The following is a 27858-nucleotide window of genomic DNA, read 5'->3' as shown; positions in this document are numbered from 1 at the left end:
GTAACAGGCATCGCAGGGTTTTAGCAGATTATAATTCAGTTTTAGCAACCATTCTGTAAATGCCTATGGAAATCTGGTAGAGTTCAAGATTTTGCTTTTAAAGCTACTGGCATTCTCGAGTTGTGAAAATAACCTAAAGAAGTAAGTTCTTTTTTCCCCCTCTCTAACACTCCCACTACATTCTGTTATGCAGATTGTACATAGACAGGCACATCCTCAATGTACTCGGGGGCTATTTGGATGGAAATAGAAAAGCTATGGAGCAAGACAGAGCCAGCCTAGATGTAAACAAGCTGGAACTGCTGGCAGCTGTGCTGTTACAAATAAAATTGCATTCCCCACTGTCTTCTCACTTATCAGTTTTGACAGAAGACTGTCCTGACTTCTCATAACAGCATCGAAAAGGACAAATCACATTGGGTGTCAGATTTGCCAGAATGGATTTGGTTGGTAGCTTACCACAAAGAAACAGAGGGTTATCTCCATTTCACATGGTGGGGAAAAACAATGCTCTGTCCAAGGGGTGGGAGCTCTACCTTATAGGATAAAGTCTCATTTAATCCCCATTTTTTTAAAGTCTGGTTTAGATTTAAGGATCTCTGACACAAGATTTGTTTACATCAAAGCAGAAAGGAAAAATATCAGCAAGCATTTCTCAAATGCATAATCCAAAAGCAAATACAACATAGAATGAGAAATATTTAAAAACAAAATCACTTTCCTGCTGATCCCTGCTTTAAAGCTACACTTGGAGCCACATGCTGCTTTGTGTCCGGACAAAGAATGCTCTAGGACAGCAGGATGCTGTAGACAATGATACCAGTGTTAAAGAAAAAAAAGAAAGAAAGGAAAAAAAAAAGTAGTAACAGAAAAAAACAGAATTAATATGCTGACATATAGGCACCTATTAATAAAATATAATCTTGCAACTGTGGGAGCAGAATTTGGCCCTTTAGCTGATGAATCCTTAGATAATAAAGAAGCTCCACCAGATAGGGGAATTTACTCTCTCCCTGCAGCTCTGGAGAAAAAATTTTTGGTGTGCACTACGCTTCTGTGATGGAAATCAAACAATGCAGTAAGTTAAGGCCTGACAGTGCATATTCAGCAGTCTGATGTGTGATGATCAGTAACAGTCTGACGGCCATGAGTGGGAGGAGGACGACACCCAAGTGTCAGCTGAGACTCCCAACGGGTGAGGACGAGGGGCGGAGAGCAGTCGCAGAGCAGATGGGGGAGCGGGTTGGGCTGGATGAATGATGGAGCTGGACTAGGAATGTGAGAAACCTTTGATCACCACGCTATGAACAAATTTAGTGTTGCAGTGGGAGGAAGGGTCTAAGCATATGGGGATGAGATAAACATAACTTTTAATTCTGCAGGCCTCGCAGTCTTGGTGTGGCCTTTCTGACTGACTTTTAAAGGATATTTTAAGCCTTGAGCTTAAAGACACATGGTGAACTTTACAGTGAGTGTATCTCATAAGGAAGTCAAAGGGGGAAAACACCAATCCTTTACAGATTACAGGCTTCCTGGCTGCAAAAGGCTCAACAACTGACAGTATATCCTCCAGAGAGTCACAAATGTCCACTCGAACCTGAGTTTTCCCCCTGAGCTAGCAAGCATAATACCAAATCTTCAGATCCCTGTCAAAAAGATAAATCCAAAAATCAACCCGTATTATACATAAACTACCCTAACCACTATTAAAAATATTTTTTCCCCTATTGTCCGGATGATCACACTTACTGGAAAGTAAAATGTCCTCAGCACACGTTGTTATTTCAAACAAGTCATGGTGTTACTTTTCTCCCTAATTCTTCCACCTCCCTATTATGTCTCTTTATTTCTGTTCTTTCCCCTTGATGCAATATGAATGCTAATTTATTAGAAGTACTTAACTATACACAGACATTTTCCTATGTTATATCAGCATATATGTTTTCAGCTGCTGGAGACCCAACGCCCCTTCTGGTATGTTCTGCACTTGAGAAAACTAGAATTCTTGCTTTCTGAGCAGAGAGATCCATGATGAACTGCTTATATATAGTATTTCTCAGCAATCAGCTTTGGTCCTCACTTAGGTCTTTCACTCAATGTAAGTGTGAAGTTGCAAGGATACGAGAAGAGTTTGAAGTATAATTAACTAGCTGATGATATGCAGCTAAGGGTTTCCTTTTCACTAATCTTAGATTCTATATTATCACTTTCTTCTCATTGAACAAAGTAGGTGGGAATATCACAGCCAAGGCAGAAACTGAACCTTATGGTAAAATGAGATAAGCAGACTGGAGTAGTAACTATTTCATTGTGCAGTGTGTGTGAATATACTGAACTGTCACATTGGCTCACAGCCTCTATATTCCAAAGGAGTCCTTTGTTTTGGACAATTTTGACAGAAATAAAAGAGAGAGATTTATTATTACATGCATTTGAAGAAAAAAATTCTGACTTTTCATTAAAGCTTCTAACCTGACCCCCATATTGAAACTCTCTGGCTTTCAACATTGAAAAATAAGAGGTACAGCTAAGGAATCACCCATCTGAGCCATTTAAGTAGTGGGAGAGGGGGAAAAACCCTTTAATCTTTAGCAGTCAGTACTTTTGGTCTTGGGGCTTTTCAGAATTTGCTCCCCAATCTGTTGTCCAATGAAAATGGCTTTGAGATAAAATGTTAGAACAGATCTTCTCTTGGTTATCAGGTTGGAATACAGCACTCTGCATCTGACTAGATGTCCATTAACTATTTAAGGGGCTGGAGCACATCTCCTATGAGGGGAGGCTGGGAGAACTGCATTCAGTTAGCCTTTTGAAGAGAAGCATCTTCTTAATAAGGAGATCTCATTGCTTCCTTCAAGTACCAAAGGCAAGGATCAGAGAAGTCAGAACCAGACTCTTCCTGCAGGTGCACAGTGACAGCCATACAAGACAACAGATGCGAGTTGCTACTCAGGAAATTCCAATTAGATATCAGAAAAGTGCACCTTACCATGAGAGTACTTAAACACCGAAAGTTGTCCAGAGACATTGTAGACTGTATACCATAAACTATATTACCAACTACAACTATATCAGCTATATAATCAGCATCCACTTCTTTGCCCCTCTGTGATAGGCTCTGCAATTTCTGGACTTTGCGCAAATAATGGTACTTGAAAGCAACTTGGAAAATTTAGTGGTGATGTCTACTGAAGGGAATGAGACAATATTAGCACATGACATCAGTGATAAAATCTTCACAGTGACTTGTCCTGCATTTCTGTTTGCTGTTCATTGTGTTGTATCTTAAGGTCTGGAAGGGATCCAACACCTGCAAAAGCTCTATATACTTGGAAACCAGCCTCTGCGCTTGAGACTGTCAGACATATTCTTCTCTGCCCATGAATGCTCTCTTCGATACATCATGGACCTTCTCAGGAGAAGACCCCAATGTCTGGAGTTTTCCTGACTCTAATGGTATAAAAACAATCAAATCTGTTACATTTCAAAGGGTAGAGAAAAACCTGTTGAAAGTAAGAATTGATAAGATCAGAAACTTCAAGCCCTGGTAGATAGCTCTTCCCCTTCGAAGAAACACTTATGCTTCAGCTGTTTCTAAACCTGATTCCCAACTCTCCTAAGTTTATTAATGAGCCTTTTGACAGCTCGGACTTCTTTCTAAACTGTAGTAGGTGCCTTTGTCTAGCCAACAAACCTTAGATACACAAAGTCCAGAGGTTTATGGGTTGTTATAGCTGCAGTTCAAATCAGCTGAGAATCACTTGGCATAATTAGCTTTTACTTTTGACAATAAATTTCACCTATTACAGGTAAAATCATACTTTATTTTTATTGCATTTCAAAATGTTTCTGCCCAGCACTTGGCTCTGTAAACATCATTATTACTGCTGCCTGCCTGCTTTGGGTCTGAAACGTGTCAGAAGATTTATCTGCCTCATCAGCACTTTCTAAACACCCAGGCAGCCAATCGAAATGGGGAGGAATAACAGATGTGCCAACATCTGCTGCAGCGAGCATTTATCTGGACAGCAGAACAGGTAGCTGTAGATTCAAACTCCTAACCAGTTACAATCCACACGGTTGGACAGCCTTGATCTACAACTGTGTGAAGGCTATTTTAGAATATGAATTAAAATCAAGTTGAAAATATAATTTTTCAACTTTAGACAGCTGTGAGAAATATACCTTCCTGTAATTCCGTTTATGACTTTCAGAACCAGTAAAGGCAAAATACTATGAAAAAGCTAAATTTAAGTTGAGCTTATAAAATCAGAAATTCTTAGAAAGCACTAAGGTAAAATTCCACGCCATCCATGCTCTTGTTTACTTTGAGATACATACATATTAAAATATGTATAGTTAAAATATGCAAATTTTAATCACATACATGTGCCTATAAATCAAGCACATGAAGCGATAGGCAATGACTTTTTAAACACATTTTTATTTTCCTGGCACCAAAATAAGGTCTGTGGGCACCATATCCATGCTGAGTTTCAGCTGTTCAAGCTTCTGTTGCACATGGAAATGTCCTCCACCCCCAAATACATACTTGTATAGACTGATGAAATCATGAGATGAAATACAAAGCAAACTCATCGTCTGCTTTTTTGACGCACAATACAGTTTCACCTGTATTCCTGCTCACCAAACCATGCCCTCCAGGAACGACTATCACATTCTCTTTGAAGAGCTGCCTCATTAAATAAAAAAGCAAACTTCCAGAGAAAAGACCTCTCCTGCTTTTTTGATTTCTCCTCTGAAGGCCCAGCATGCATAATATTGAAACCTTTTTTAAAGTCCGTTTTCTTGTAAAAGGTTCCCTCTTGCTAGAGGGATTTGGCCCTTGCTTCCTGTGCTCTTGAATTTCCTAGGATACTAAGCTTTAAAATAGTGACATTATAATAAGCTGTTTAACACGACTTAGGTTATTTTTAAAAGAATATGTAAAAGAAATTATTTTCTCCCATCTTTTGTCTGTATAGCTAGATTCCATGTCTCCAAGATAGACTACATGAACTTTCAAGCAGAAGGTATCTATCTGAAAAATAACATTAATAAAACCCTTAGAAACATTTTCACTGTAAAGCATATATGGAAGTATGTGGTATAATAGTATAAAAACTGTCTAAACAAAGGATTTCTCCAAAACAGAAGATTTATAATCCACAGATTTCCATAAATATAAAAATACTGCCAGCACCTTCGTTTTCCTTTGCTGAGTGAAAAACACATACCATATGTTGTCATGTTGCCCAACAATAAAGTGCTTCTGAACTAAGCTCACTTTTCTTCATTTTCCTGGAAAAACATAAGCTCTGCCAACAAGGAAGAATTTTTATTAGCTTTCAGGTAAAGTGAGGAGTAACCCTATGTTTGTTTTATGAAATCATGAAACAAAATGAATATCACTGACTTGATATATTTTCCTCCCGTTTTAAAACACAATAAATGGTAATAACTTTAATAAATTTGCCCATGTTGGTTTTGTGTCTTTTTCTCCCCACTCTCTCATGATCCTCTCTAGTTGTGGACACAATTCAGATCCCTAAATTGCGATATTCATTACTTAGGGGAGGTGAGATGACAGCAACTTCATCTACTTTGACTGTCAGAATTTTGTGATGACATACAGTAACACACTCAAAATTAACAAACAGAAACTACCCTGACATCCTCCTCCATCTAAATGATCCAATGACTAGCAAGGAAGAAGGCTGATTTAATGGCCAAAAAAGAGATGCATTACAAGTAAAGGCTCCTGGGTTTTACTGCCAGTTTTGTCTCTGACTGGGCAAGTCTCTCAATACAACTGCCCTTAGTCCACCTGCTTATGAATTCCTGTAGCAATACAGAATATAGTAACACAGAAGAACCTCACTGGCATAGTGTTAAGTTTAATTAATTTATACTTGAAAAGTTACTTCAATTCTTAAAAGAGAAATGAAAAAGTAAAAGGAAAGGACTGCTCTTTTTACCACTCCTTTGCTCATTTACACTGTACAATTGGCCACAGTTAGGGGAGAAATTACAAATCTATTATTGTCTCTGTGTAAATTATGCTGATTTTAAATCTCCAAGGATTTTAAAAATAAAAATTTCCGTGAAATACATAATCTTGTGCTGTAGTATGCCAAATGCATGCTAAGAGTCGTCTTTTAATTATCACACAGTGTTACTCAAAGAATTACAGCAAAAAAAAAAAAAAAAAATTCCAGTGCTACTTTCCCATTTTAACTGTGACCTTTTCCATTTTTAGTCTGTAGTGACAGTCAGCTGGATCACAGGCCAGGTGTTAGCAGCTCAGATTTCCTTTTGAGTTAAAAGGAAGAAATCTCAAGATCGTTGATGTATTTTCTCAGGTCCAACTGAAACAACTCTAATAAGCTATTTACTTGTCCAGGAGACTTCCTCACAAGGTTTTTAATTAATAGCTTTAAAATACAGTCCATCTTTTTCTCTGGATTTGTATGATATGACAAGTAGAAATGGAAAAAAACCTACAGCACCCCAAGACCCCACAAACCAGAAAGACTCTCCTAAGCAACCAAGACTACATATCACAGGCACACACATACCTGTTCACTTCACGTTACTCCTTAACGGCAGATGCTATATAATATTAAGAATTGCCACAAAAAAATCAGAATAATGGTGTCAGTAAAATGTCTCTATATCGTGGAGTATCCATGATTCAGCCGTAATCACTAGGCAGTTACAAACTGATGGTCAGAAAATAAACATTGTACAGTAAGTCACAGTTTATCTAAGCCCGCTTTGAGCTGCCAGATCAGACTGTCCACCACCACAGCAGCTGCATAAGATAAGGCACGTGGTGAGAAGTATCTGCTTTTCCATTCAGTCTACACCACATCTATGAGCAAGCCTTTTCACATCACACCAGCCAGGTCTGATGACAGTGGAAAGACACAACCTTGTCCACTATTTCAGCTCTTCTACACTGCAACACCTACATCTCTATTAGGAACCTTATTTCTTGAAGCCTTCTCTTTTAAATTATATCTGAATTAAAAAACTGCCTTTGATTCTCTAAAGGCTCTTTTTTGAGCCATCCCAAATTTTATGAAGTTCAGCAAAAAAATAATCCAATTGCAGTAGGAAACACAGAAGAAACCAGCACAACCTGATAGCAAGTCACCGAGGTATGATAGTGGTTCTGCCCCTTCACATCTGCCCCATGTCACCCTACCTGAACATGGCTGCAACTTGGTTTGAGTGATCCCTGCCAAAACAGGATTCCTCTCTCTCTCACCCCTTTATATTATTAAATTTTTTAAAAAACCAAACCCATAACTTAATAGCGGTACAGAGAAATTCCATGCTACATGTAAGGAATTTCTGGGAAATTCTTATCTCAGAAATGTTTTCCATTTTGATGGTTACACATCCATCTTCTGGGTTAGCTTCACTGCACAGAAACACTCATCAGGTAACAAAACAAAAGAGCCTGACTGCAGTGATCAGAAGTGCTGGCAGTGTGTGCACAGAAGCTGTTCCCATAAAAACTGTTTATTCAGGTGTTAGCAATTGAAGCAGGAGCTCCAACTGTGTTGCCGCAAGTGCCTGTAATGCTCGCACAGGGGTGTTTGCAGGCTATCACAGCTCTGAAGGGAGCTGTTACAGGCTATCAGCTCAGTAATCCTCATGTTAAAAAGGCCCTAAATATGTATTTACAAGATAGACAGAACTGTTTGGTTTACTGGTTAAATAATCCATGTGTTGAAAATGCCTTAAATATGAATTCACAGGGCAGGCAGGTCTCTCTTGGCCTATTACAGCAGTGGTGGGCCTTTCAGAAAGTCACCAGAGACCGCACTTTAGCGGCCCATGAGGGCCTCACTCAGATGGCTAATCTGAACAAAATTACTCCTTCTTTCGTTCTGAACAGAAAAAATACCAATAAAATCAATTGCTTCAAAAGCGCTGTGTCACAGAAATGGGAAATTCGAATTTGCGCCTGAAAAACAAACCTTCCCTCATCACAGTGGGATCAGTGTTACTGGAAGAGTAAAGCAAAGCGTTACCGCTGCATTGCGTCTGTGGCAATGCTCAGGTATGGTGAGAGAAACAAAGAGAACAGCAGAAAATTTTTACCTATGGCAGTTTTAAGTGTTCACTGAGAAAGGTCTAAACAAAACCTTACTCATGGCTAATTCCTCAAGTTTTCTAGCTTTTCTCTCTTCAAGCCCCATTTTAGTCATTTGTGAAAACAGCTGACAGCATCTGATCCCGAAATGTTCAGGTCAATAGGAAACCTTAGCAATTTCAGTGGGTTTGGATCAGGCCAGTGGTAAACTTAAAGGACTAATCTACATTCACAGTTAACAGATTTATGAGTGCAAATATGTATCAAAACATTTAAATGAACGGCTGTGCATAACCATAAATTAGCACTTACATTCAACATGCATACACACACATTTATTTCCTTATTCTGACTGAAAATCTGTCCCTTGGGTCTACAAAGCAGAACATGAACTTAAGAGTATTCATTTTTGCCCTGAGCTATTAACCAACCCTCAGAGCACTATGGGTTGCTCCGCCTAGGAGGAGATACTGATGATGGAGTCGAGCAGCAACTTTCATATGAATCTTCTAATTTCCATAAGTCCTATTTTTCAGAGAATAGGAGGAATCAAAACAGCAGATGTGTAGTTTCTAGCTTATGCTCCAGGTTTCACAGAGTTGTCAGGTGGGAAAAATCTCACATGGCTTTTTCTCAAAACACTATGCTCTTTTGTGGCTGCTCTTTCCTGGAGGACCTCTGATGCTTTCATTGTCTGGACACAAAAGGCTTCATAAAAACTGACCACAGAAAGATTTCACCTGCACATGCCTCATGTGGTCATCTTTTGATTTAGTGACATGTGCTAACTTCCTGAGAAAAAAAGTAAAATAAAGCAGCTCAATGGTTTCTAAGACCTTAAGTGAAGACCATCAGAGTACCTCGTAATTTCACATAGGGTCAGCTGAACCCTTAGCAACTTCTCCCAGGTACTGGTCTTAATACTGTCCAATCTGTCAGCACTAGCATTTGCATGCATTAAAACTGGAGTCATCAGACACAGGCAGGCTAATGCAATGGATGCCATTCTGACTTTTTCTCCCTGAAAATGCTAATCCTGGCATGGTAGGCCACTGATGTGGTTTTCCAGGTTCCTGCAAGCTATGCCATTGTACTGAAGCAATGACTTGTGCCTTTGTGTTAAAATGAACAAGAGCTGGAAAATCTTTTAGGCAATTACGCTGGTCTCCTTCACACATCCACATCAATGAACACCCAAACCTCCTTCCAATAAACCCCTCTCAATTCAGAGAGCAAACTTCAGACTACTCTTCCTCATATATGTAACAACACCAGTTACCTTGACCCACTGCTATTCCTTCCCAAGGATGTCTACTTTTGCTGTTTGTAAGAAGCATTCAGCTAGAAATAAGAATCTTTTCCTATCATCTCAGATGTATGAGATTTTAAAAGCTGTAATTCCCCAGAGATATTGGCTCTCACAACAGAAACCAATCACTTCCCATTTTGATTCTGCTCAAAAGCTACTTCAGTACATACACGGTACAAAGGTCTCTGCCCTTGGATAAGGACCTGTTGACTAAATGACACTACCTGCTTGTGCCTGCTTGTAACATCTTATTCTTCTGCCCCTCTTACTGAAAGGCAGTCTCCCCACACTGAATATGTAGGACCAGATATCAGTGATGCTTTCTTTTCTCCAGCTTTGTCTTTACAACATTCTTTGCAGGATTTTTTACCTATTTTTTCACTGTTCCACCACTTAAGTGACTTTGTCCCCTTAATTTCCATATTACTGCCATGTTCCAAACCAAGTATATGCTGCTTCTCTCTCCGGGATAGTAGATTCAGATATGTTATTAAAGAAGTGCATGTACATTAGCTTATTTGCTCCTCTCTAGCACCAGTATCCTCTGTTCTTCTTACAAGAACAAACTTTAGAGCCATGTTTAACACAGATTTACTGGGGGCTGTAATACTTTTAGTCCTTTCACCTCATTGGTACCAGAAAGTGTGATGTATACTCTAACATCATGTGATGTAATTCCAGGAGCACAGCAACCACTCGCAGCCAAAGTGGGTTTGTTCTGAATATCTTTGGCTCTCTTTCAGTGGTACTGACTGCAAGTCCAACCGAGCATTTACAAATCGGTGAATTCCCTCTTTATCTTAAAAGTCCTCATGGGTATCTGTCTATGCCAGAATTGCAAATCTTTTGATCTCTTTCTGCCAACACTGACTGATGCCGGCTCTGACCCCTGTCTCAATATCTACCAGCAATTTGGATTCCTTTTAGGGCAAGTTTTGCAGCAGCAACATAAGGATGCTCAAGTTGGCTATCAGCAATCCCCCAGCTTCGTCATCTTCCCAGCCATTTGTTTAAAGTATGGTACTGTATGAAGCCTAATGAGCCTCCCAGGGAGTTCCCCCTTCCAAGACAATTGGCTCATACTTGAGTTTATTGCGCTGTGACAATCTGAGCACAACCCACTGGGTTCTTCTAGCTTACAAATGGAGTAGAAGAGTCTTGTAAGCATCTAATCCTACCAAATCCACTGGCAAGCATAAGTCCATATCCCCAGTGCTGGCTATCATACGTGATCCTCCTGTTTGTTTCTTATGGTGGTAACTCAGGTACTCAAATGCCAGCACATATCTGTAAGCATGTTCCAAGCTCAATGAAGCTTTCCAGGACATTCCCTTTCTTGGAAAACATTCTTGTTTACAGCACCTCAGTTGCTAGTCATCTTATTTCCTTACTTTCTAATTTGGCAGAGTATTCATAGAATCATAGAATTGTTTTGGTTGGAAAAGACCTTTAAGATCATCAAGTCCAAACTTGCATTTGCATTTGTAAGCGAAATCAGAATGCATCAGAACTGATGCATTCTTCGCTTACAAACCATTTCTAGGAATTAACAAGGTGTTGCTCTAGCTCTTTTTCAATCCTTTTCTGAAATCTCCAGGTTTGGCTTTGAATGAATTTAAAAATTATTAAGTTTTCCATGGAGATCTGTGAGCTGCTTCTCTGTATCCTTTTAGCACAATGGGAACACTAATGTGCAGCTTGGAAACTGGACCATATTCCTGACACCAAGTCAGTTTTTTCCTGTGTGTGATTATCTAAGGTTCATACCAGAAAGCAGTTACAAAGAAAAAAAGCAATTATAAAGTCAGGGAGCACTGATACAATCCTCCTTCTACAGAAAGCACAGTAGTAACAATAAACTTCTTTCCCCTAAGCACAGGAGAAATTGGATGGTGGGAGGTAGAGAAGGCTCTATGCTTCTTCCACTCAGCCTGCAGCCCACAGGGTGGCATGAATGGAAAGCTTCTTCACCCTCTCTTCTTGCTGCTTTCACCCTTAGATGGTGGATGGACAACACTGATTTTATAAGTTGTTGTCTTCCCAAGTGCTTGAGCATTTTTTCCTTCCTCAATGCTGCTGCCACAGCACAGCAGCTTGTGGAGCTATGCTGGAAATTAGATCAGACAGCTGGGCTAAGTTAAAAACAACCCTTCTAAAAATCTATTTTAAAAAAATATTGGATACTTCTCACATCTGTCACAAAAAATAATGCTGGCATAAGTGAGGGGCCAGAAAACATCAGGGCAAGAGTGGGACTGAGTGGCCACAGCAGGGTACACCTAAGCCAATACTGTTGTAGAGACCTTGACAGCATTGGACCATAGCCTCTGCTATGCTCACTGTCCTGCTGCTTCTCCCCTGGATTGGCAACAGCAGCTAGTAAATCCCTTTTGACTCTGTCTGTTATAGGAATTTTTTTTCAGATGGAGATATATATCTCTCTGGAGACAAGGCTTTTAATTTTTTCAGCTACCCAGTTACAGCAAGGGAGCTTAATAACATCTTACAAGGCACTGAAATAACAGATAATACAACCAATGAGTAACCTAAATCATAATATTACCATATGGGCTTAAATTTTGGGAATGTCTTTCATGTTTAGAGCTCTGCTAGGTAAAGGCTCTGAGATGTTCTTGTTTCTCCCTCAAAACTTTCATATTTAGTAGAAAGCATTCTTCTCAAAGGAAGCTAGACAGTTCCTTCCCTATTTAAATTTCACATGAAACACTTTATTTCAGTCACTCAGTGAATTTGCCTTGGGCAACTGAATCACAGCTGACAGCAAATTAATGACTATGATGGTGTGATTAGTAGAGATTACAGGCAACTGAGAACCTGCCCAAGCATTTGCCGTTGTCACAATACTTATGCCAGCTATTATTAGGGATTAATAATGGTCATAAAGAGGACTTGATTCCACCAGGTAGACTCTTTAAAAATTTGAAATCTGTTAGTATTTTAATATACCACTGATATTCTGATTAAATGGGGAAAATTATTTTTATCTAACCTATGGGTTTTTTAGTATTTTTTTAGATGCTTACATTACTAATTTATTTAAATATTGCTAGAAAAATATTTTCTATTACATTTAAGGAAGAAGTACCATAAACAAACACACTTGACAGAGAAATTTAATATTATATTACACATGGGGAGTCAAAACAGAACTTAAGCTCTGAGACTCTTATGCTCTGAGATATCACACCAAAACCCAAGCGGGAAGAAATAATGATTTCACTAATCCCTAGCAATGATTTTTTGAGGAGTTCAAATAAAAGTTTGCTTGTTCTGATTGAGATTCACTAAGTAGATGTTATTTGATTTTTCTGCTTCCTGGGGAAAGAACTTCAGATTCCCCAGGCTGCTAGAAGAAAAGAACAATGGGCTGAACTTGCAATAGAGCATCTCAGCTGCTAAAGACATGATAAAACTGAACACGCTGCATTATTTGCCAAAGCTTTTGCCATTCATTTCATTTCCAAATGTCAACCAGTTATATGAAACCTTTAAAAAAGGTTTCTTAAAGTAGAGCAAACAGGAGGATAGGATATTTTTAATCTTGCACTAAAGATATTTAATTATTTATAATCACTCTTATTTAAAATACAGTAACTTGAACTTAGGCAAAGACTCAGCAGTGTTTAATAATAAAAAGAACCATCTGCTTCTTATGCCTGTCCCTACAAATATTTTGTTACTGGATGATAGTGGAAAACATGAAAAGCTAATGACTGGCTGACAAAAAGACTAATCAGATATTGAAATGAAAATCTAATAAAGAGCATCACTAATCACATGTGATCATTTTTGGGAAGCCTCACATAATGATTTTCCAGTGACTCAGAAACACGTTCACCCTTGTCACCAGAGAGTACAATGCATTAACAGCAAAGGGAGATTTGTGGTACAGAGCACGATTTCTTTTAATCACAATACTAACAATGCCAAATATCAAAGAACAAGTAACAGAAACTATATTGATTTTCAAAGTTGTAGCCTGATCTTACAAACACTCAAGCACACATCCAAGTATCTGGAAGACCGATCCCTAAGGCATGAGATAATTCTTAAAATTAGGAAAAAAAATATCAATTAAGCTTCAAGTTACCATTAATTTTGGAAAGGTTGCTTTAAAGTGTTAAAACTGCAAAAGCAAAGCATCTGAGTTACAGTCTCCACTGTACAAAGAGTGAACATGCTTAATAAGCCTCCTGGACTCATATGTAGCCACCCCTGCAGAATTCTGCTTTCACATTTCACATGTGTAGCCTAACCCCAGTAAAGCCTGTGACATTAAACAGGTATAAAATAAAATAGTCTTTGGTGCCAATTTTTTAAAGAAGTATTCCCACTCTTATTTTTTCTTAGAGGAGCCTGCTATCAGCTGTGCAAATATCATATCTGTAATAAGAGAAAGAAAGGCTGCGGTGTGCCAGTGATCTTACCTCATACTCAAAGTCCTCTGCTCTATCTGCATCAGCAGGCAGGCTGGAAAGATACTCATTACCTTCATAAAATTCATGCTCCACTGGGTGAAGAGAATGGCAGCTATGTGGAACAAAGCAGTACAACAACAGTAGATGAGACAATAGGTTCTTCTAAATTAAAAAGTGATAAAAACCCCCTCACTTCTCTGTAGTTTTCTCATCTCTGGAATGCTACTCTGAATGGCCTGACAGCCTGAAAGAAACTGTACCAAGAAGTAGCAAGAGCTGTTTTTTTTTTTTTTTTTTTTCAAAAGCTCATACTCCAGCTGAGTTCATTTTGCTGGGTTCATCTGTTGTCAGATTTACACAGGGTGATTTTTTTAAAAAGGTCTGTTTTGATCCGAACTACTTAATTGTGACAATTTGGGATTCCTTATGCTCATAAATGTGCCTAAGTCCAAATTCACATGCTACATCATGGCTGGGGGCAACCCACTAATTATATGATTATAAAATCTTGAATATCCACAATCTACAACCCATACCAGGCTTACAAATTGTTCAAGAACTTGCATAAAAAAACTTGCATTATCCTCTTCTGTTAAAGTGATAACAGAGTGGTGAAGTGCATTTGAGTAACTGCGCACTTAAAAAGGTCAGTAAAGTGCACTGTTAAATGGGCTTGGAGGACAAAGAATGAAGTCTTTACAATGTGCACTTAGGTACAGCCTTAGACCCAAGGCTGGATCCCAACCACGCAGCACTCAGTGTGGATTTATCTTTTAGCACAGGTAACAAAGTTTTTCCCATGTTGAGGGCATAGGAACTTCAATCACAGTAGCACACAATTTAGTAATATCCAGTAACGACTCAAAAATATATCATGTTCCTAGCTGTGCAGCAGTAAGTGGTAGGCTCAATTCAGCAGGCGGCTGGCAAGTTCTCTCTGAGACAATCATTTCCCCAGCTTACCTAGAACTTCTAAAAATGGAGCTACATCAAAGTCAAAAGTGATATGTTCTCCATTGGCATCAATTCTGCAGAGATGCACAGCATGCCAGGAAGTCAGTGGGAAAGCTCTAGGGCTATCACAGTTTTGCTGGCTACAGCAGAGGGCAAGGGTCAACCACTAGAAGATGTTACTCTTGAGGTGGAGTCCAATGAGGAAAGCATCTACACTCTATTTTTGTATAATCACCACCTGCTGATGTTTGCATTCAATTCAGTTTCAAAGAATTCAACTGAGGGATAATTTAATTCATATCATTTAACATATGACACATGAAATTGTACTTTTGATCCCTATATTTTTGGAATTGTTTTACTTTTGATAAGGAGATCTTTAAATTAAATAATTTATTTCATTGATTTTTTGGTAAGAAATTTGGAATAACAGAAAGCAACAAGACAGCTCTTTCCAGGTTTGAAGAAGCCTTTTTGATACTTTGGAATGCAGAAGTGTTTTTCTTCTTGACTAGGGCTTAGCTTTGCATGAACAAACACATGAACACAAAGTAAACATGGCCAAGACTCCTTCCTGTAGCAGAGGTTAGAAAAAGGATCACTGAAATGATCCCTAAATGGGACAGTGGTTATCAATGACATTTTTAATTTATTTAAAGTGTTCCTGAGACTTTTTCAAGTGAAGGCTACAAGCCTACCACCGCAGTGCCTCAGTCCCACAGGTAAACAGCAGAAGATAAGCCATACCTGTCTGAAAGTAGAAAAGGGCAGATATCAGGAACTGGTGGCGTGGAAGGCCTTAGTTTGGCCAGAGCCATAATGTGCTCAAAAGTGATGTCAGTCTGAGTGCTGGCATCCACAAGACGAAAATCCTGAGAGCTACCATGCGCTTTGCTAATTGGGGCTCGTCGTAAAACCTGAACAACAATTGGTTCCTTGGCATTGCGAAAAGCTTCCACTGCCTCTTCATGAGTGGCCTTAGAGAGGTCCTTCCCATTGACCTAGAGAAAAACAAAAAAATATACCAAAGATTATTCACAAGAGAAAAAGCAGCATAAAAATATGAGTGTAAAATATAGAGGGATGAGTTATTTGTGTAGTACCTCAAGCCACGTGCTGACATTGAGTGGACCTTATTTTGGCATCATGCAAGAGGAAAGAGAAGGCTGGGAGGAGAAATAAATTCTTTAATCTTTGCTAGAAATTAGAAATTATTTGAACTCTTCCATAACTGTCCCAATGGAATCTGAACACAGCAAAGAAACTACAGCATTTAAAAAGGACATTTAAAATTATTTCTTTCATGCTATTTTATTCACCTCATAAAATGCAAATAAAAAAGGAAGGGTGCCTTTAATTTTCAATTTCAGTATTTTCTGTAGCGTGCAACTGTTTTACAGGATTTCTGGCACAGCATTGTTATTAATGCAGATGTCAATAAACATGTCTCTGATGTCTAAAAAGAAACAAGGCCAATTTTCAATGTTTTGTCACTTATCTGCTGTGGCCATTATACAATCATTAAGACCAAAGATAGGAAGATTTGACTAACAGTCAGCTGCTGCTCTTTTAAGGAAAGAGAAATCTAAATCAAACAAACTCAAGAAATAATTTGCTACAAACAGATGAATAACAAACCAGAGAAAATTATGCTGGAAATGCAGCATAGCTTGGCAAAACTAAACGACTGTGGCGAGGTTTCTCTCTGCTACAAGCGAAGCAGCAAATTCCTTCCTGTCTAGAGGAGGCCTTCTGGTATTAAAAAAAGATAACTGCAAGGCTGGGTGATGCTAAATTCACATGAATTCAGGTGTTTAGGGAAAACCTGCCAAGTATCAGCCCACTACAAAATGTGAGAGCTAATTAGCCAATGGCAGGCAGTACCTAAGCCTCTGGACACAGGGGCTGTGCAACACCCTTATGCAGAAAATAGCATTATGCTGTTTCCAGAGCAATGGGACTGCTGTTAACTCCTGCACAGGACCTAACTGTTGTGAGCTGCTGTGGAGATGAGGTGATCCTGTGCTAGGGTAGAAAGGTAGGGTTTTCTAGTAACGAGTGTGAACAGCTAAGGGTAGTAAAGCCTGATGAAAATTTGTATCCCCGGGAAAAACTCTACACTAGCAGGAAATCAGAAATGGGATTCTACTGCAAGTTCATGCTCAAATTACCTTTGTTGTAGAGACAGGAAAGTGATAAAACTTCTGCTTAATGAACTAAGTCTAAACGCTCCCTAGAAATGGGACAGACCTCATAACTCACTTTTCCCTAACGCCTGCAAATACTGATTGAACACAAACTTGCTTTGCCACATCACTCTTTCATTCAAGAAATTCTTGGAACTTTCTTGTCAAAAAAGGAAAAACATGCCAATAAGAACAATGCCAGCAAACTCAAAAGAGCCATTCAGCAGCTTTCAGCAACATTTTTAAGGCTTCCAGGAGAAGTATTTGCAATTAAAAATGACATATTTGAGGCAACACGTGTAACCATAGTCCTGTCTATTCATGTGGATGGTTATGATACAGCTGACCACCACTTACATGTATATATCAACTCAATACATTTCTAAAGCGTGTGCTTGAGTATAAGGTAGAACCAGCTTTCCTCTGACACAATTTCCAAAGCAGCAGCACATTTATGGCCACGTTACTCGAGAAGACATGCAAAATAACCACACCGTAGTGTAGCCACCAATGAAAAGGTCAATCGCTCTTTCTAACTAGCCCTGATGCTGTATGTGGTGATGAGAAGGGTAGAAATCACCTGTACAGATTTCTATACATAAACAGGCTCAAAACTCCCTGCGCTGAATGCCTGGGATCCCCAGGAGTACCATACCACTGTAACCTAGACTGTGATCAAGTAATATGAACAGCAGCTAGCTTAGTCACCTAAGTTTAATGTATATGTACCATTTCTCTGATGACTGAAGCCAAAAATGTTAATATTTTATGTTAAGATTTTATCATTTAAATTATCATCCATCAAATTATAACCTTGGGTTATATTAATCTAAGTTACATGGAAAAATATGAATGGTATATAAGAGGAAGAGCCAGAACAGTCAAAGAACAAGTTATGTTATAAGAAAATAAATTTCCCCAAGGAATAAGCTTCTGCAAGCCCTCCCTGACAGCACGAGTTACACTGCCAAGGTGTTCAGACTCAGCCCCGTCTAATAGAGGCAATTAGAGACAAAGCTTCAAGACTGGTTCTAGACACTCTTCAGTTCCTGCCTCTGCTTCATTATTGCTTCTAACTCAGATCCTATCAAGGACACAACTTACCACAGTTTTCACAGTTTCTGCAGTTTTTGTAACAAGACTGTCCTACAGGCCCTCTGAGTAACTCTCATTCCTAAGGCCCTAGGAACAGAAAAACTACTTTCCTGCCTCCCCAAACCCTTTTAATACTTTTTAAGTTTCGGATAGCTATATGCTCTTTCTCCTAAAAGCAAATGCTTGGGAATAAATACCACATAGCGCTGTATCATTTTTTTCCACCATTCAAGTATAAAACACACAGTCCTGTAACCCAGCTGAACCATGTGGGTTTTGGCACAAGCTGACTGTTTTATCACAGATCCACATTAGGAAAGCAAAAAGATATTTAGATAGCATATAAAATATATTATTAGTGTTGGGTTTTTTTTGAGAACCAGAAGCTCTGCTTTATTCACATCAGTCAATACTTATCCCTTATTCTGAGGAAATAGACATAAATTCACAACAATGCCATTTACATGCAAATTTCATTTCCAAGGAATAATAATATTTTAAAATCACATGCATGTGAAAAATCATAAAAGATATATACATTTTCATTTATCCTGGGAACCGATAGCTGGCCTCTATTTTCACTTAAATGCCTATTTAATTTAAAGACTTTAAAAACATTCCATGTTGGTTTCTTATGAAATGCGAGCACTTCGAACACCCAATACTTGTTTAAATTGTCACTTGAAGTTCATCAACACACTTTGTCGATCAGCATAAAGGTCACCTAATTTATGAATGCCGCCTTTCTCAGAAGAAAATCTATAGTAGCTGAATTACTCTATTCTGGCAGCTGTCCTGCCCACTTGGGGCTAGGAAGAGAGAATTTATTTTAAAATCTAAAGCCAGTACTACAGATGGGGTTGGAAGCTCTCTTCACATAGCTTCTTTAAGGGTTTTCTGCCTCCTGCATTATCCCCCAACTTAACACTCACATACAGTTACCCTGGGAGCTGTAGACAGCTGAGCACTTATTTACAGCAAGCCACTTACAGGTTCTTAGTGAATGATTAAATAAATTCCTTGCCTTGGAAAGGTTACTTTCAGTGGAATCCAGGGTACTATTTTAAGTGGATAGAGAAATCAGTCACTTTTAACAGTCAACAGAAAGACATGGGAATACATTTGTTGTAGCAGATGGGCTAATTAATCCACAAGCAAGTTATGAATGTTAAGTAAAGAATATATCTTTTCTCATGTAAACCATCCTCCTGCCCTGTTTGATTAAGCTTCTGTTTAATGAACACTCTCCCCCCCCGCTTTTGGACACACTGCAAAGTCCAGGCCACTTGTCTACATCTCCCCCAGAGTGACTGGTGGCCACTGCCTGGACCCTGGCCATCCCCTTTAGATTCTTGCTCTAAATCCAGCCACACGCAAAACTTCATCAGCGTCAGAAAATAAACAAGCAAACAGGCTTTGTCTTTCATGCGCAAATCAACTGACATTGGCCAACTGCCACTTCTAATGCCAGCACCACTGTACACAGGCTTATTCCCACTCACACAGCAGTGGACAGCAGAGGAAGACAGAGACATAGGACTAAACAACAAAACAGTGACTATAAAACAATGTTGGCAAACGATTGTTAGGTTATCCTAATGCTTTGAGTTTTGAAAAAAAACCAAACCCCAAACATCAGTCCTTCATTGAAGACTGCTTCCAGGATTTAAGTGCTTGTGACTGAGAAATGAAATAGCATTGTCTTCTAACACTTTTCTGCTATTGATAATTTCTTTTAACATTGGCCAGAATTTTTGAATTAAGAGGGCCAGTAATGTTGATATGTTTCCTGTAGTCTTTACTTTCCCAATATTAAGAGAAAAAGAATAAAAGGAAAAAAGGTAAAAGGGAAAAAGGAAAAAAAGGAAAAAAAAGGAAAAAATAATGTGTAGTCATGTGAATCCAACCATCACAAAAGGTGTCGCATTAGCAGCTCATGAGATAACCTCCTATCCTCAGCAAATACCTGGCATATGCAAGTTGAAATTTAAGATCTGCTCTGCTGAAGTAAAATCCTTGGAGACTCTCCGTTTAATCAGTAAGGGCAAAGGGAAGAATAACCTGAGAGTTCTGCTAGAGCAGAGACATCCAGACATTAGGGTTTCCCCGAGAAATGACAGAGATGCTGTCTGACGTGATGATGGAGTTCACACAAGGCTCACTGTCCTAGGAGATTTCAACACCCATGCAGAAGATGTGTCTGACCTGACAGGTGCTAAATCTGCTCTCATCACAGCAGCCTGTTCACCTCCAATCCCTCACCCTAAATACATCCAGGCTGCCACACCCTGGGTGCATCCTTGGACGGCAAACTGGCACGAAGGATTGAACACTGTCCCTTAGTTTTACCAGTCCTTCTTTAGGACAGGAATTTCAGCCCTCCTTAACTGCAAGCCACAGAAAAAGAACAAAACCATACCACCTTCCTCCCAGACTTATGTCAGCACATACAGACTCTAGAAAACTTCTACTGCTGAGGGCCGCCAGCTGTGAGGCTCTCCGGGCAGGATGGGGGAGCACAAGACATGTGAGCTACCAGTGGCACGCGTGCTAGAGAGGACACTACAACTCTTCTGCTAACACAAATGTGATAGCTCATCTACATAAATGGCTTTCGACATGCTGACCTTTCAGGTTACAGTTCAGTACTAAGCTGCATTTCTTGAGCAAGTTAATCTGAAAGGTAGCAAATTCAGCCATTACCCAATACCACTACGTGAGTCAGGGTTCAGGCAAGTTCAGTAAAGGGACAACTTTTATTATGCCGGTTAATGACACTTCCTCTTCTTTAGCCAGATGAGTTAAGCGATGCTTGTTCGCATTTGATCCTTTGTTGCCCTGACCGCCAAATCTTGTCATCCCTCCTGAAATCTACACAAGCTGCTGAACACGCAGGCTCTGGCTGCTTCCCTCAGGCTGAACCACAGGCTTGTAACGGGAATTACATCTCCACTACCTGTAGAGCTGAGGCTTGTCCTGTTTTATAGTTCATGTAGCTGGTTTGACAATACTGAATAGACCCAGGCAATGCCAGGTACTGCAGCCTGCTGTGCATCTTCCTATGCGTAACCAGCACCACTTCCATTTCCCAGTATTTAGCAGAAATCTACTGTGGCTGAAAAGCCTATGGCTCACCCTTAACCTAAGCAAGACAAAACAAATGCTACGAAAAGTGGGAAAACATAGAAATATACCTATTTCCACTCTGTAAAGCTTTCTACCAGAGGGAGACAACCCAGTGACTTCCCAGCAATTTTTATTATCTAAAAAGCAGCTGTCAGAAAAAAGCACCCTTCTCTCAACTGACCTCAAGACAGTGCTTCCTTTTGTCAGAGCTGTCCACCACAATCAGTGCATCTGTGGGCAGGTCTGATATCAATCAGCTGCAACTCTTCTCTATGAAGGACATGTCACATCCCCAAAAGACTCCAGTGAAGAGCTGGACACTGCCTGGAAGTATTGTCTAATGAGCTATCCTAGGGAATTCAAAAGATTTTTAAACTGGATTGGAAAAACTGTCTCAGGTAGATCATAGATTCATAGAATCATAGAATTGTTTCGGTTGGAAAAGACCTTTAAGATCATCAAGTCCAATTGTTAACCTAGCACTGCCAACCATGTCCCTACGTACCTCATCCATGTGTGTTTTAAATCCCTCCAGGGATGGTGACTCAACCACTTCCCTGGGCAGCCTGTTCCAATGACTGATAACCCTCTCGGTGAAGAAATTTTTCCTAATATCCAGTCTAAACCTCCCCTGGCACAACTTGTGGCCATTTCCTCTCGTCCTATCGCTTGTTACTTGGGAGAAGAGACCAACACCCACCTGGCTACAGCCTCCTTTCAGGTAGTTGTAGGGTAAGGGCTCCCCTCAGACTCCTTTTCTCTGGGCTAAATAACCCCAGTTCCCTCAGCCGCTCCTCATTAGACTTGTGCTCTAGACTGTTCAGCAGCTTTGTTGCCCTTCTTTGACACACTCCAGCACCTCGATGTCTTTCTTGTAGTGAGGAGCCCAAAACTGAACACAGTACTCAAGGCACGGCCTCACCAGTGTTGAGTACAGGGGCACAATCACTTCCCTAGTCCTGCTGGCCACACTATTTCTGATACAAGCCAGGATGCTATTGGCCTTCTTGGCCACCTGGGCACACTGCTGGCTCATATTCAGCTGGCTGTTGACCAACACCCCCAGGTCCTTTTCCACTGGGCAGCTTTCCAGCCACTCATCCCCAAGTCGGTAGCATTGCATGAAGTTGTTGTGACCCACATGCAGGACTCGGCACTGAGCCTTTTTTAACCTCATACAGTTGGCCTAGTCCCATTGATCCAGCCTGTCCAGATCCCTCTGTAGAGCCTTCCTACCCTCAAGCAGATCAACACTCACAACTTGACACACAGGAAATGGAGAAATAGTTCTCATCATAACAGCAAATGAGTGAACAATGCAACTAATACAGAAGTGCTAGTGCAACTTTGGTTCTCCAACAAATACAAACTCCAGCTTAAATATCTTTTTCTCCATGATTTCGCCTTCTCTAACCAGTCAGCTCAAACTGAAAAAAACCTCGCTACTATAAGTGTCTCCCAAAACTTTGTGTTCAGAATTGTACTCCATGTTTGGAAAGAAAAGTCATTGTAAGCAAAGAAATAACGGAAGATCCACCTCAACACCTTACCTTTAGGATGAGGTTTGGGAGTTTAAATTGCAAATTTATTGACTGCCTAATTGCATTATAAGGTATTGAGTACAGGAAAAGGTTGGTGTTTTGGATGCACGCCTATAGCCTGCTTCCAGCTGGCTGGGTTAGGCACAACCGTCACTCACCACAAATGCCTTTGAGCATTTCAATCTCTTCTAACAGTGTATGGAAGAATCCACCCTGGAAGACACCTGACATTGCCATGCCTAAAGTCTCTTTGTGGATCTGGGCTCTCACCTTAAAACATATTTCAGAAAAACACTTAGATGCTACAATTCACACCTCCAAGATAACTATGCCCACTCCAACAAGTTTAAAAGCATTACTGAGCTAGCAGTTTTAATTTGTGGCCAAAATATCACCTGAATTCCTGTACCTCATAACATGAGGCTTGGCAGTCTGTGTAACTGGAGAATACCCCCTCCTACCCCCTCGCTGTGTGTTACAGCAAAGCACATCTCACAAAGATCCTTTCAAGTCCTTTTTTGCTGATGTTCAACAACATCAGAACACCTCAGCAAGCTCAGGTCAGAAAGCACAGCAGCAGCTCAGAAAAGGTTCACTTGAGTTTTGAAAGAGAGAATGTACTATTATCTGCAATTCTCTCAGTTTGTGTTATCTGCAATTCTCTTGGTTTGCGAGTGAAATGAAAACATCAAATTAAATTTAAGAATCACTGCATTAGTATCATAGTGAGCTGCCCGGAGACAAGTGCTGGTAGACATGCATTTGCGTGCAGCTGCTATTCTCCTTTTCTGACTCCCTCAATTTGCCTGGCAAACATGTAACTAGTTACTGTGGCCATCTTTCTTACATCTTCTTCCAGCTGGTATTCCAAGTGTCATTTTCCTCTCCCTTGCTTTGCCACCTCTCGTGTCTCTCTTGTCTGCTGTCTCTTGGGCTGTTTGCTCTTCTCACTGCATTTTCTTTCAGTGTGGAACCTTCTTTGCTCTGGGGGGATTTGTATGTGTCTCCTTTCTCTCATGCCTCTTGATTCCAGCTCCCTCCATCTTTTCTTTCCCGCTTTCCTTCTTCATGAAGACCTCCTGCTGCCCTCTCACTAAACCTGTCCCCTTCCAGCAGCGTGGGAGCGCTGGCACTTGTCATCCTCCCATGGTGACAGCTGGACAGTCTGAACCCTGGTGACGTCTGCCTTCACCAGCACCTCCAGGTACCAACACAAACGCTCAGCTAACCCAGATGGTGATGTAACAAGGCTGGAGTGCCTTTACTACGTAAATTGCTTTTAATATTGACAAACAGTTTTCCTGATGATATTATGATTCTGCCTGAGGGCAATAAAGACTAAACTAGCTGTGGCATGCATAAAGTAATTTGAGTTACTTCTTGATATAATTAGGTCATCATTTATTACATTAATCATTGCAAACTTTTTTTATTTGTGGATAGGACATTATGTCTCTCATGAGATCTACCACATACAGCAACTCCTTGACGGTGGGGAAAAATACAATCAAAGGCCAATGTGTGTGCTCAGAACAAATCATTTTTATCTCTAAGTGCCTGCATTGAATGCTGTATTCTCCTGTGAGCTTCACAGTGTCTCTGCTCTACCACAAGCTCGATCTCCAATTTCTCTTCCAGGGTATGTATTTTTCTCAGGGAAGAGGCACTTCAAAAGGTAGTTGCCGTTAAAGTTCCAGGAGATCAAATTAATGACATTCTTTAATCATCTGTAATTCCCAAATAATAATGTAAGGGCTCACTCGCAGATTTCAGGACTCTGTAAATAATGTGTCATCACTTTTCTCCTTTTCAGGGAATCATATTCTACATTTCACTAACAAAAAAAGTCTCTCTTTCACCTCTAAAAAAACCCCAGCCTTCCATGAACTCAGCCATGGCTGGCATCGCCACATGAATGTTATACTTATCACTGTCATAACAATTCATCCACGTACAGACACTTGAAACTCCTTGTCTCCTCCAAACTGAGTAGTTTAAAAAGATAGATGGCTGCCTTCTGGCTAATTGTGGGAGTTCTTTCATTACTATAAAAAGACTTTTTATATCTCAAGTGACTTTATAAGCAGTGAATAATGAGACTTAAAGTCTTTGGAAAAGAGTCCACTGATCAAACGCTAGGATAACTTATGGGCACAGTGACCTTTTCCTCAGTAAGATACTCCAAACTGCTGCTGTTGGCACGTTATTAAAATTCCCCATTTAAGGCGTGCAGTTAAGCACAAGGCAGATTTTATTTTTTTAAATTCAATTTAAGGTAGAACAGCAAGAGCTAGAGCCCTCCCAGGGCTGAGGACTAACTCCCACTCACTCCAGCTGTGCAGGAGCAGGACAGACGGCAGCAGCAGCTGGCCGGGTCTCACTGCCCTGCTCCCGACTGCGGTGCCAGCGCCGAGAGCCCTCTTCCCCCATGCACAACACTCATTACCCCAGCAAGGAAGCATGTTTCTGCCAGCACATCCACCAGCAAGCACCAGTGCCCTGGGCTGGCTCTTAAAAGCTGCAGAGAAGAGTAGCCAACAGCATGTTGTCTCCAGCCTCTCTAGAAGGTAGAGTTTTTCCTCAGCCAGGAAAGTCCTCCACATGCTGGTCTTTCACACTGCAAAACTGCAACGATGTTAAGCCCAACGTCGGAGCGCTCAGCCTGGTCCCATACCTGACTGAAACCCTGGCCAGCCCTGGGTGCTGCCACGCATCTAACCCAACCTGATGTCCCGCTGGGGTGCCAACGACATGAAGTGCTAAGGTTAGAGTGCTCCCTAAAAGCATCTGCACTTGCTGTTCTTTAATGAATATGTATCAGACTTCCTCTACTTTAACATGCATTTCTCACTGTGTATCTGTATTGTCATCTTGAAGGAATAGAAAAGGCTCCTTCTCTCTTGAAATAAAACTTGGAGGGTCCCTTTCATTATTTTTCAATTCTTCTCTCATGCTGCCTCGACACTAATTTGACACTGTTGTTCTCCATTGATTTTCATGGCTTTATTCCAGAAGATGCATATTGGCAATTTGTTTTGTGCATATTAGTACTTGCAAAAATTCCTTCCAACTTTTCACAGGACTAAACATTTTAAAAATACTTTTCATGAGCCCACATGTATTTACAATGCCTCAGCCATGGGGGCTGATGCAGCAATAGATTACACTGAAGTTTAACTTCATCCTGCCTCTGGAACATGGCATATGGCAACTTCCTTGATCTCTTTTTCAAAGAAGAAAATATGAATTTAGAGGAGCCACTCGTTTGATAAAATTAAGTACGTGATGGGGCCTCACCTGCCATTCAAAAGTCCATCAAATGCTTTTGTACCAGAAAGTTCCTGGTAGCTCTTAGGAAAGCTTAGGAACAATTTTTACCTGAACATCAAGACAGTGGGTAGTATTAACATCCATGAGAGCAGGTAATATTAATGACAGTATTCTTGTGCACATTTAGTTACACACAATGAACATAAAAGAAACTACATGTAGATGCCTACATAAAGAGGTATCTTACAAAATATACTTGTGTCTGTTTCTTCCCTTTTGCTTCTCTCTCTCTCTCTCTCCTACTTTGATACTCCTTTAAAGGCTATTTAGTTGTGTAGGATTACTTTGTTTTTCTACTGAGTGATGCTTACTGCACTGTCACTGAAATATTTTAACTTATTAGTTTCTAAAGTTTAATTTCCACATTCCTTCTTATCAGGAAAAATGGTAAGGGATGTGAATATTAGGACCAGCCTAATACTACCTTATGAGCTGCAGCTCCTTCCTGGCTGAAAATCAATTACAGCTGCTATTTCTGTCCCAGTGTTCCTGTCTGTTCTTCCTTCTGGAGTGTCTCTCTCTTTCCTCTCTCCATATCTCTGCCTTCCCTCACCACTTCCTTCCTCTGATTTATTCCATTTGCCTCTTTGGCTTCCTTCCCTTATCTTTCTCTTGCTCCTTTTACTTCCTTTATCTTCTTGGGTTTGCTCTCTGCATCATCATCATCATCATCAGTCACTCCTGCACAGCTTTAGTACTTAATATCTGCAAAGGGAACCTTCCCCAGCACGAAGTCTGCTTGTGAAACCCCTCCACACTGGCTCCAGGAGAGAATGAAGTAGCTGGCTCATTTCTGCAATGAGCTTTCCAAACATCACCAAAGGGCAATTACTGAGGAAGTTCACACAACACTCATCAGTTTTCTTTTTCCAGGCAGTTCTGGGTGTATGGCAAGTCTGTGTCAGAGCTGCTGTTCCAGCTCTCCAAGGCACAGCAAGGCTGCAAAGGACCAAATGGCTGAAAAATGTGGCAGGGAGCTTACACGTGGCTTGTAGCCAAGGCTGTGCAGTCGACTGGCCACTGAATACACTGCATGAATCAGATTTGTACCATCGCCTTGCAATACTACAAATATCACTGAAATCCAAGCAGATTTTGAAGAATCTCTATATTAACTGTTCAGAGAAAAACCCGGCCTTTGGATACATGTGAGCAGTTCTTGCTGCTTTCAGCTGCAATGCACTGACATCAGATGGTGCAGTTTAGCATACAGAGCAGAAAAGACCTTCTAACATCAGGAATAGAGTAATTCTTTCTGTTCTGAGCAACAGAGTTATCCTTTAATATGTAGTGAGCCTATCTGACAGCCTTTTGATTATTTTATGTAAAAGCAGCATGAACAATTTAATTAAAAATACTGCAATCCACACTTTATACCTCCTATACTTATCTATTTAGAAAAAAAATGCCTAGGCACTAGGACTGTGTCTTTTTGGTTATACAGTATCAAGCAGCACAGAGCTCCAAAGTGAGTAGAGCCTTCTAGATATTGCTGCAGTAAAAATAGTGATTGTACATCTGTGCTGGGAATTTAAACAATGAATTATAAGTGGACATGAATTAAAATAGACACGCTTGAAAATAAAGTTTATGGCCTAGACAATGAAAGCACTTTAGCTATGGCACACTGTGGGATATCAAGACAAGGGCAATGTTATATTTGTTTTGTCTAAGGAAAAAAGTCCTTTTAAAAAATTGTTTTCCTTTTTTTAATTTACGTGACATTTCATAAAAGAAAAAGGTAGATACCAGTGAAAGAAGAAATAAGGGA

At 40.1% G+C, this 27858-nt stretch overlaps 1 protein-coding gene across 2 annotated transcripts in view; it reads right to left on the bottom strand.

The window, feature by feature from the left end:
- The window catches only part of PDZRN4 (PDZ domain containing ring finger 4), a 259791-nt gene that overhangs the window by 30335 nt on the left and 201598 nt on the right, over nt 1–27858 (bottom strand). For both annotated transcript variants that reach the window (XM_075744679.1, XM_075744690.1), the window contains 2 exons: nt 15557–15810; nt 13865–13967 (listed from right to left, as the gene is read on the bottom strand). In XM_075744679.1, coding sequence (XP_075600794.1) covers nt 13865–13967; nt 15557–15810 — 357 coding nt within the window. The remainder of the gene's footprint in view (nt 1–13864; nt 13968–15556; nt 15811–27858) is intronic.

Source organism: Balearica regulorum, chromosome 1 (genome assembly GCF_011004875.1).
Source record: "Balearica regulorum gibbericeps isolate bBalReg1 chromosome 1, bBalReg1.pri, whole genome shotgun sequence".
Classification (NCBI taxonomy): domain Eukaryota; kingdom Metazoa; phylum Chordata; class Aves; order Gruiformes; family Gruidae; genus Balearica; species Balearica regulorum.
This window is presented reverse-complemented; position numbering and strand designations above follow the sequence as displayed.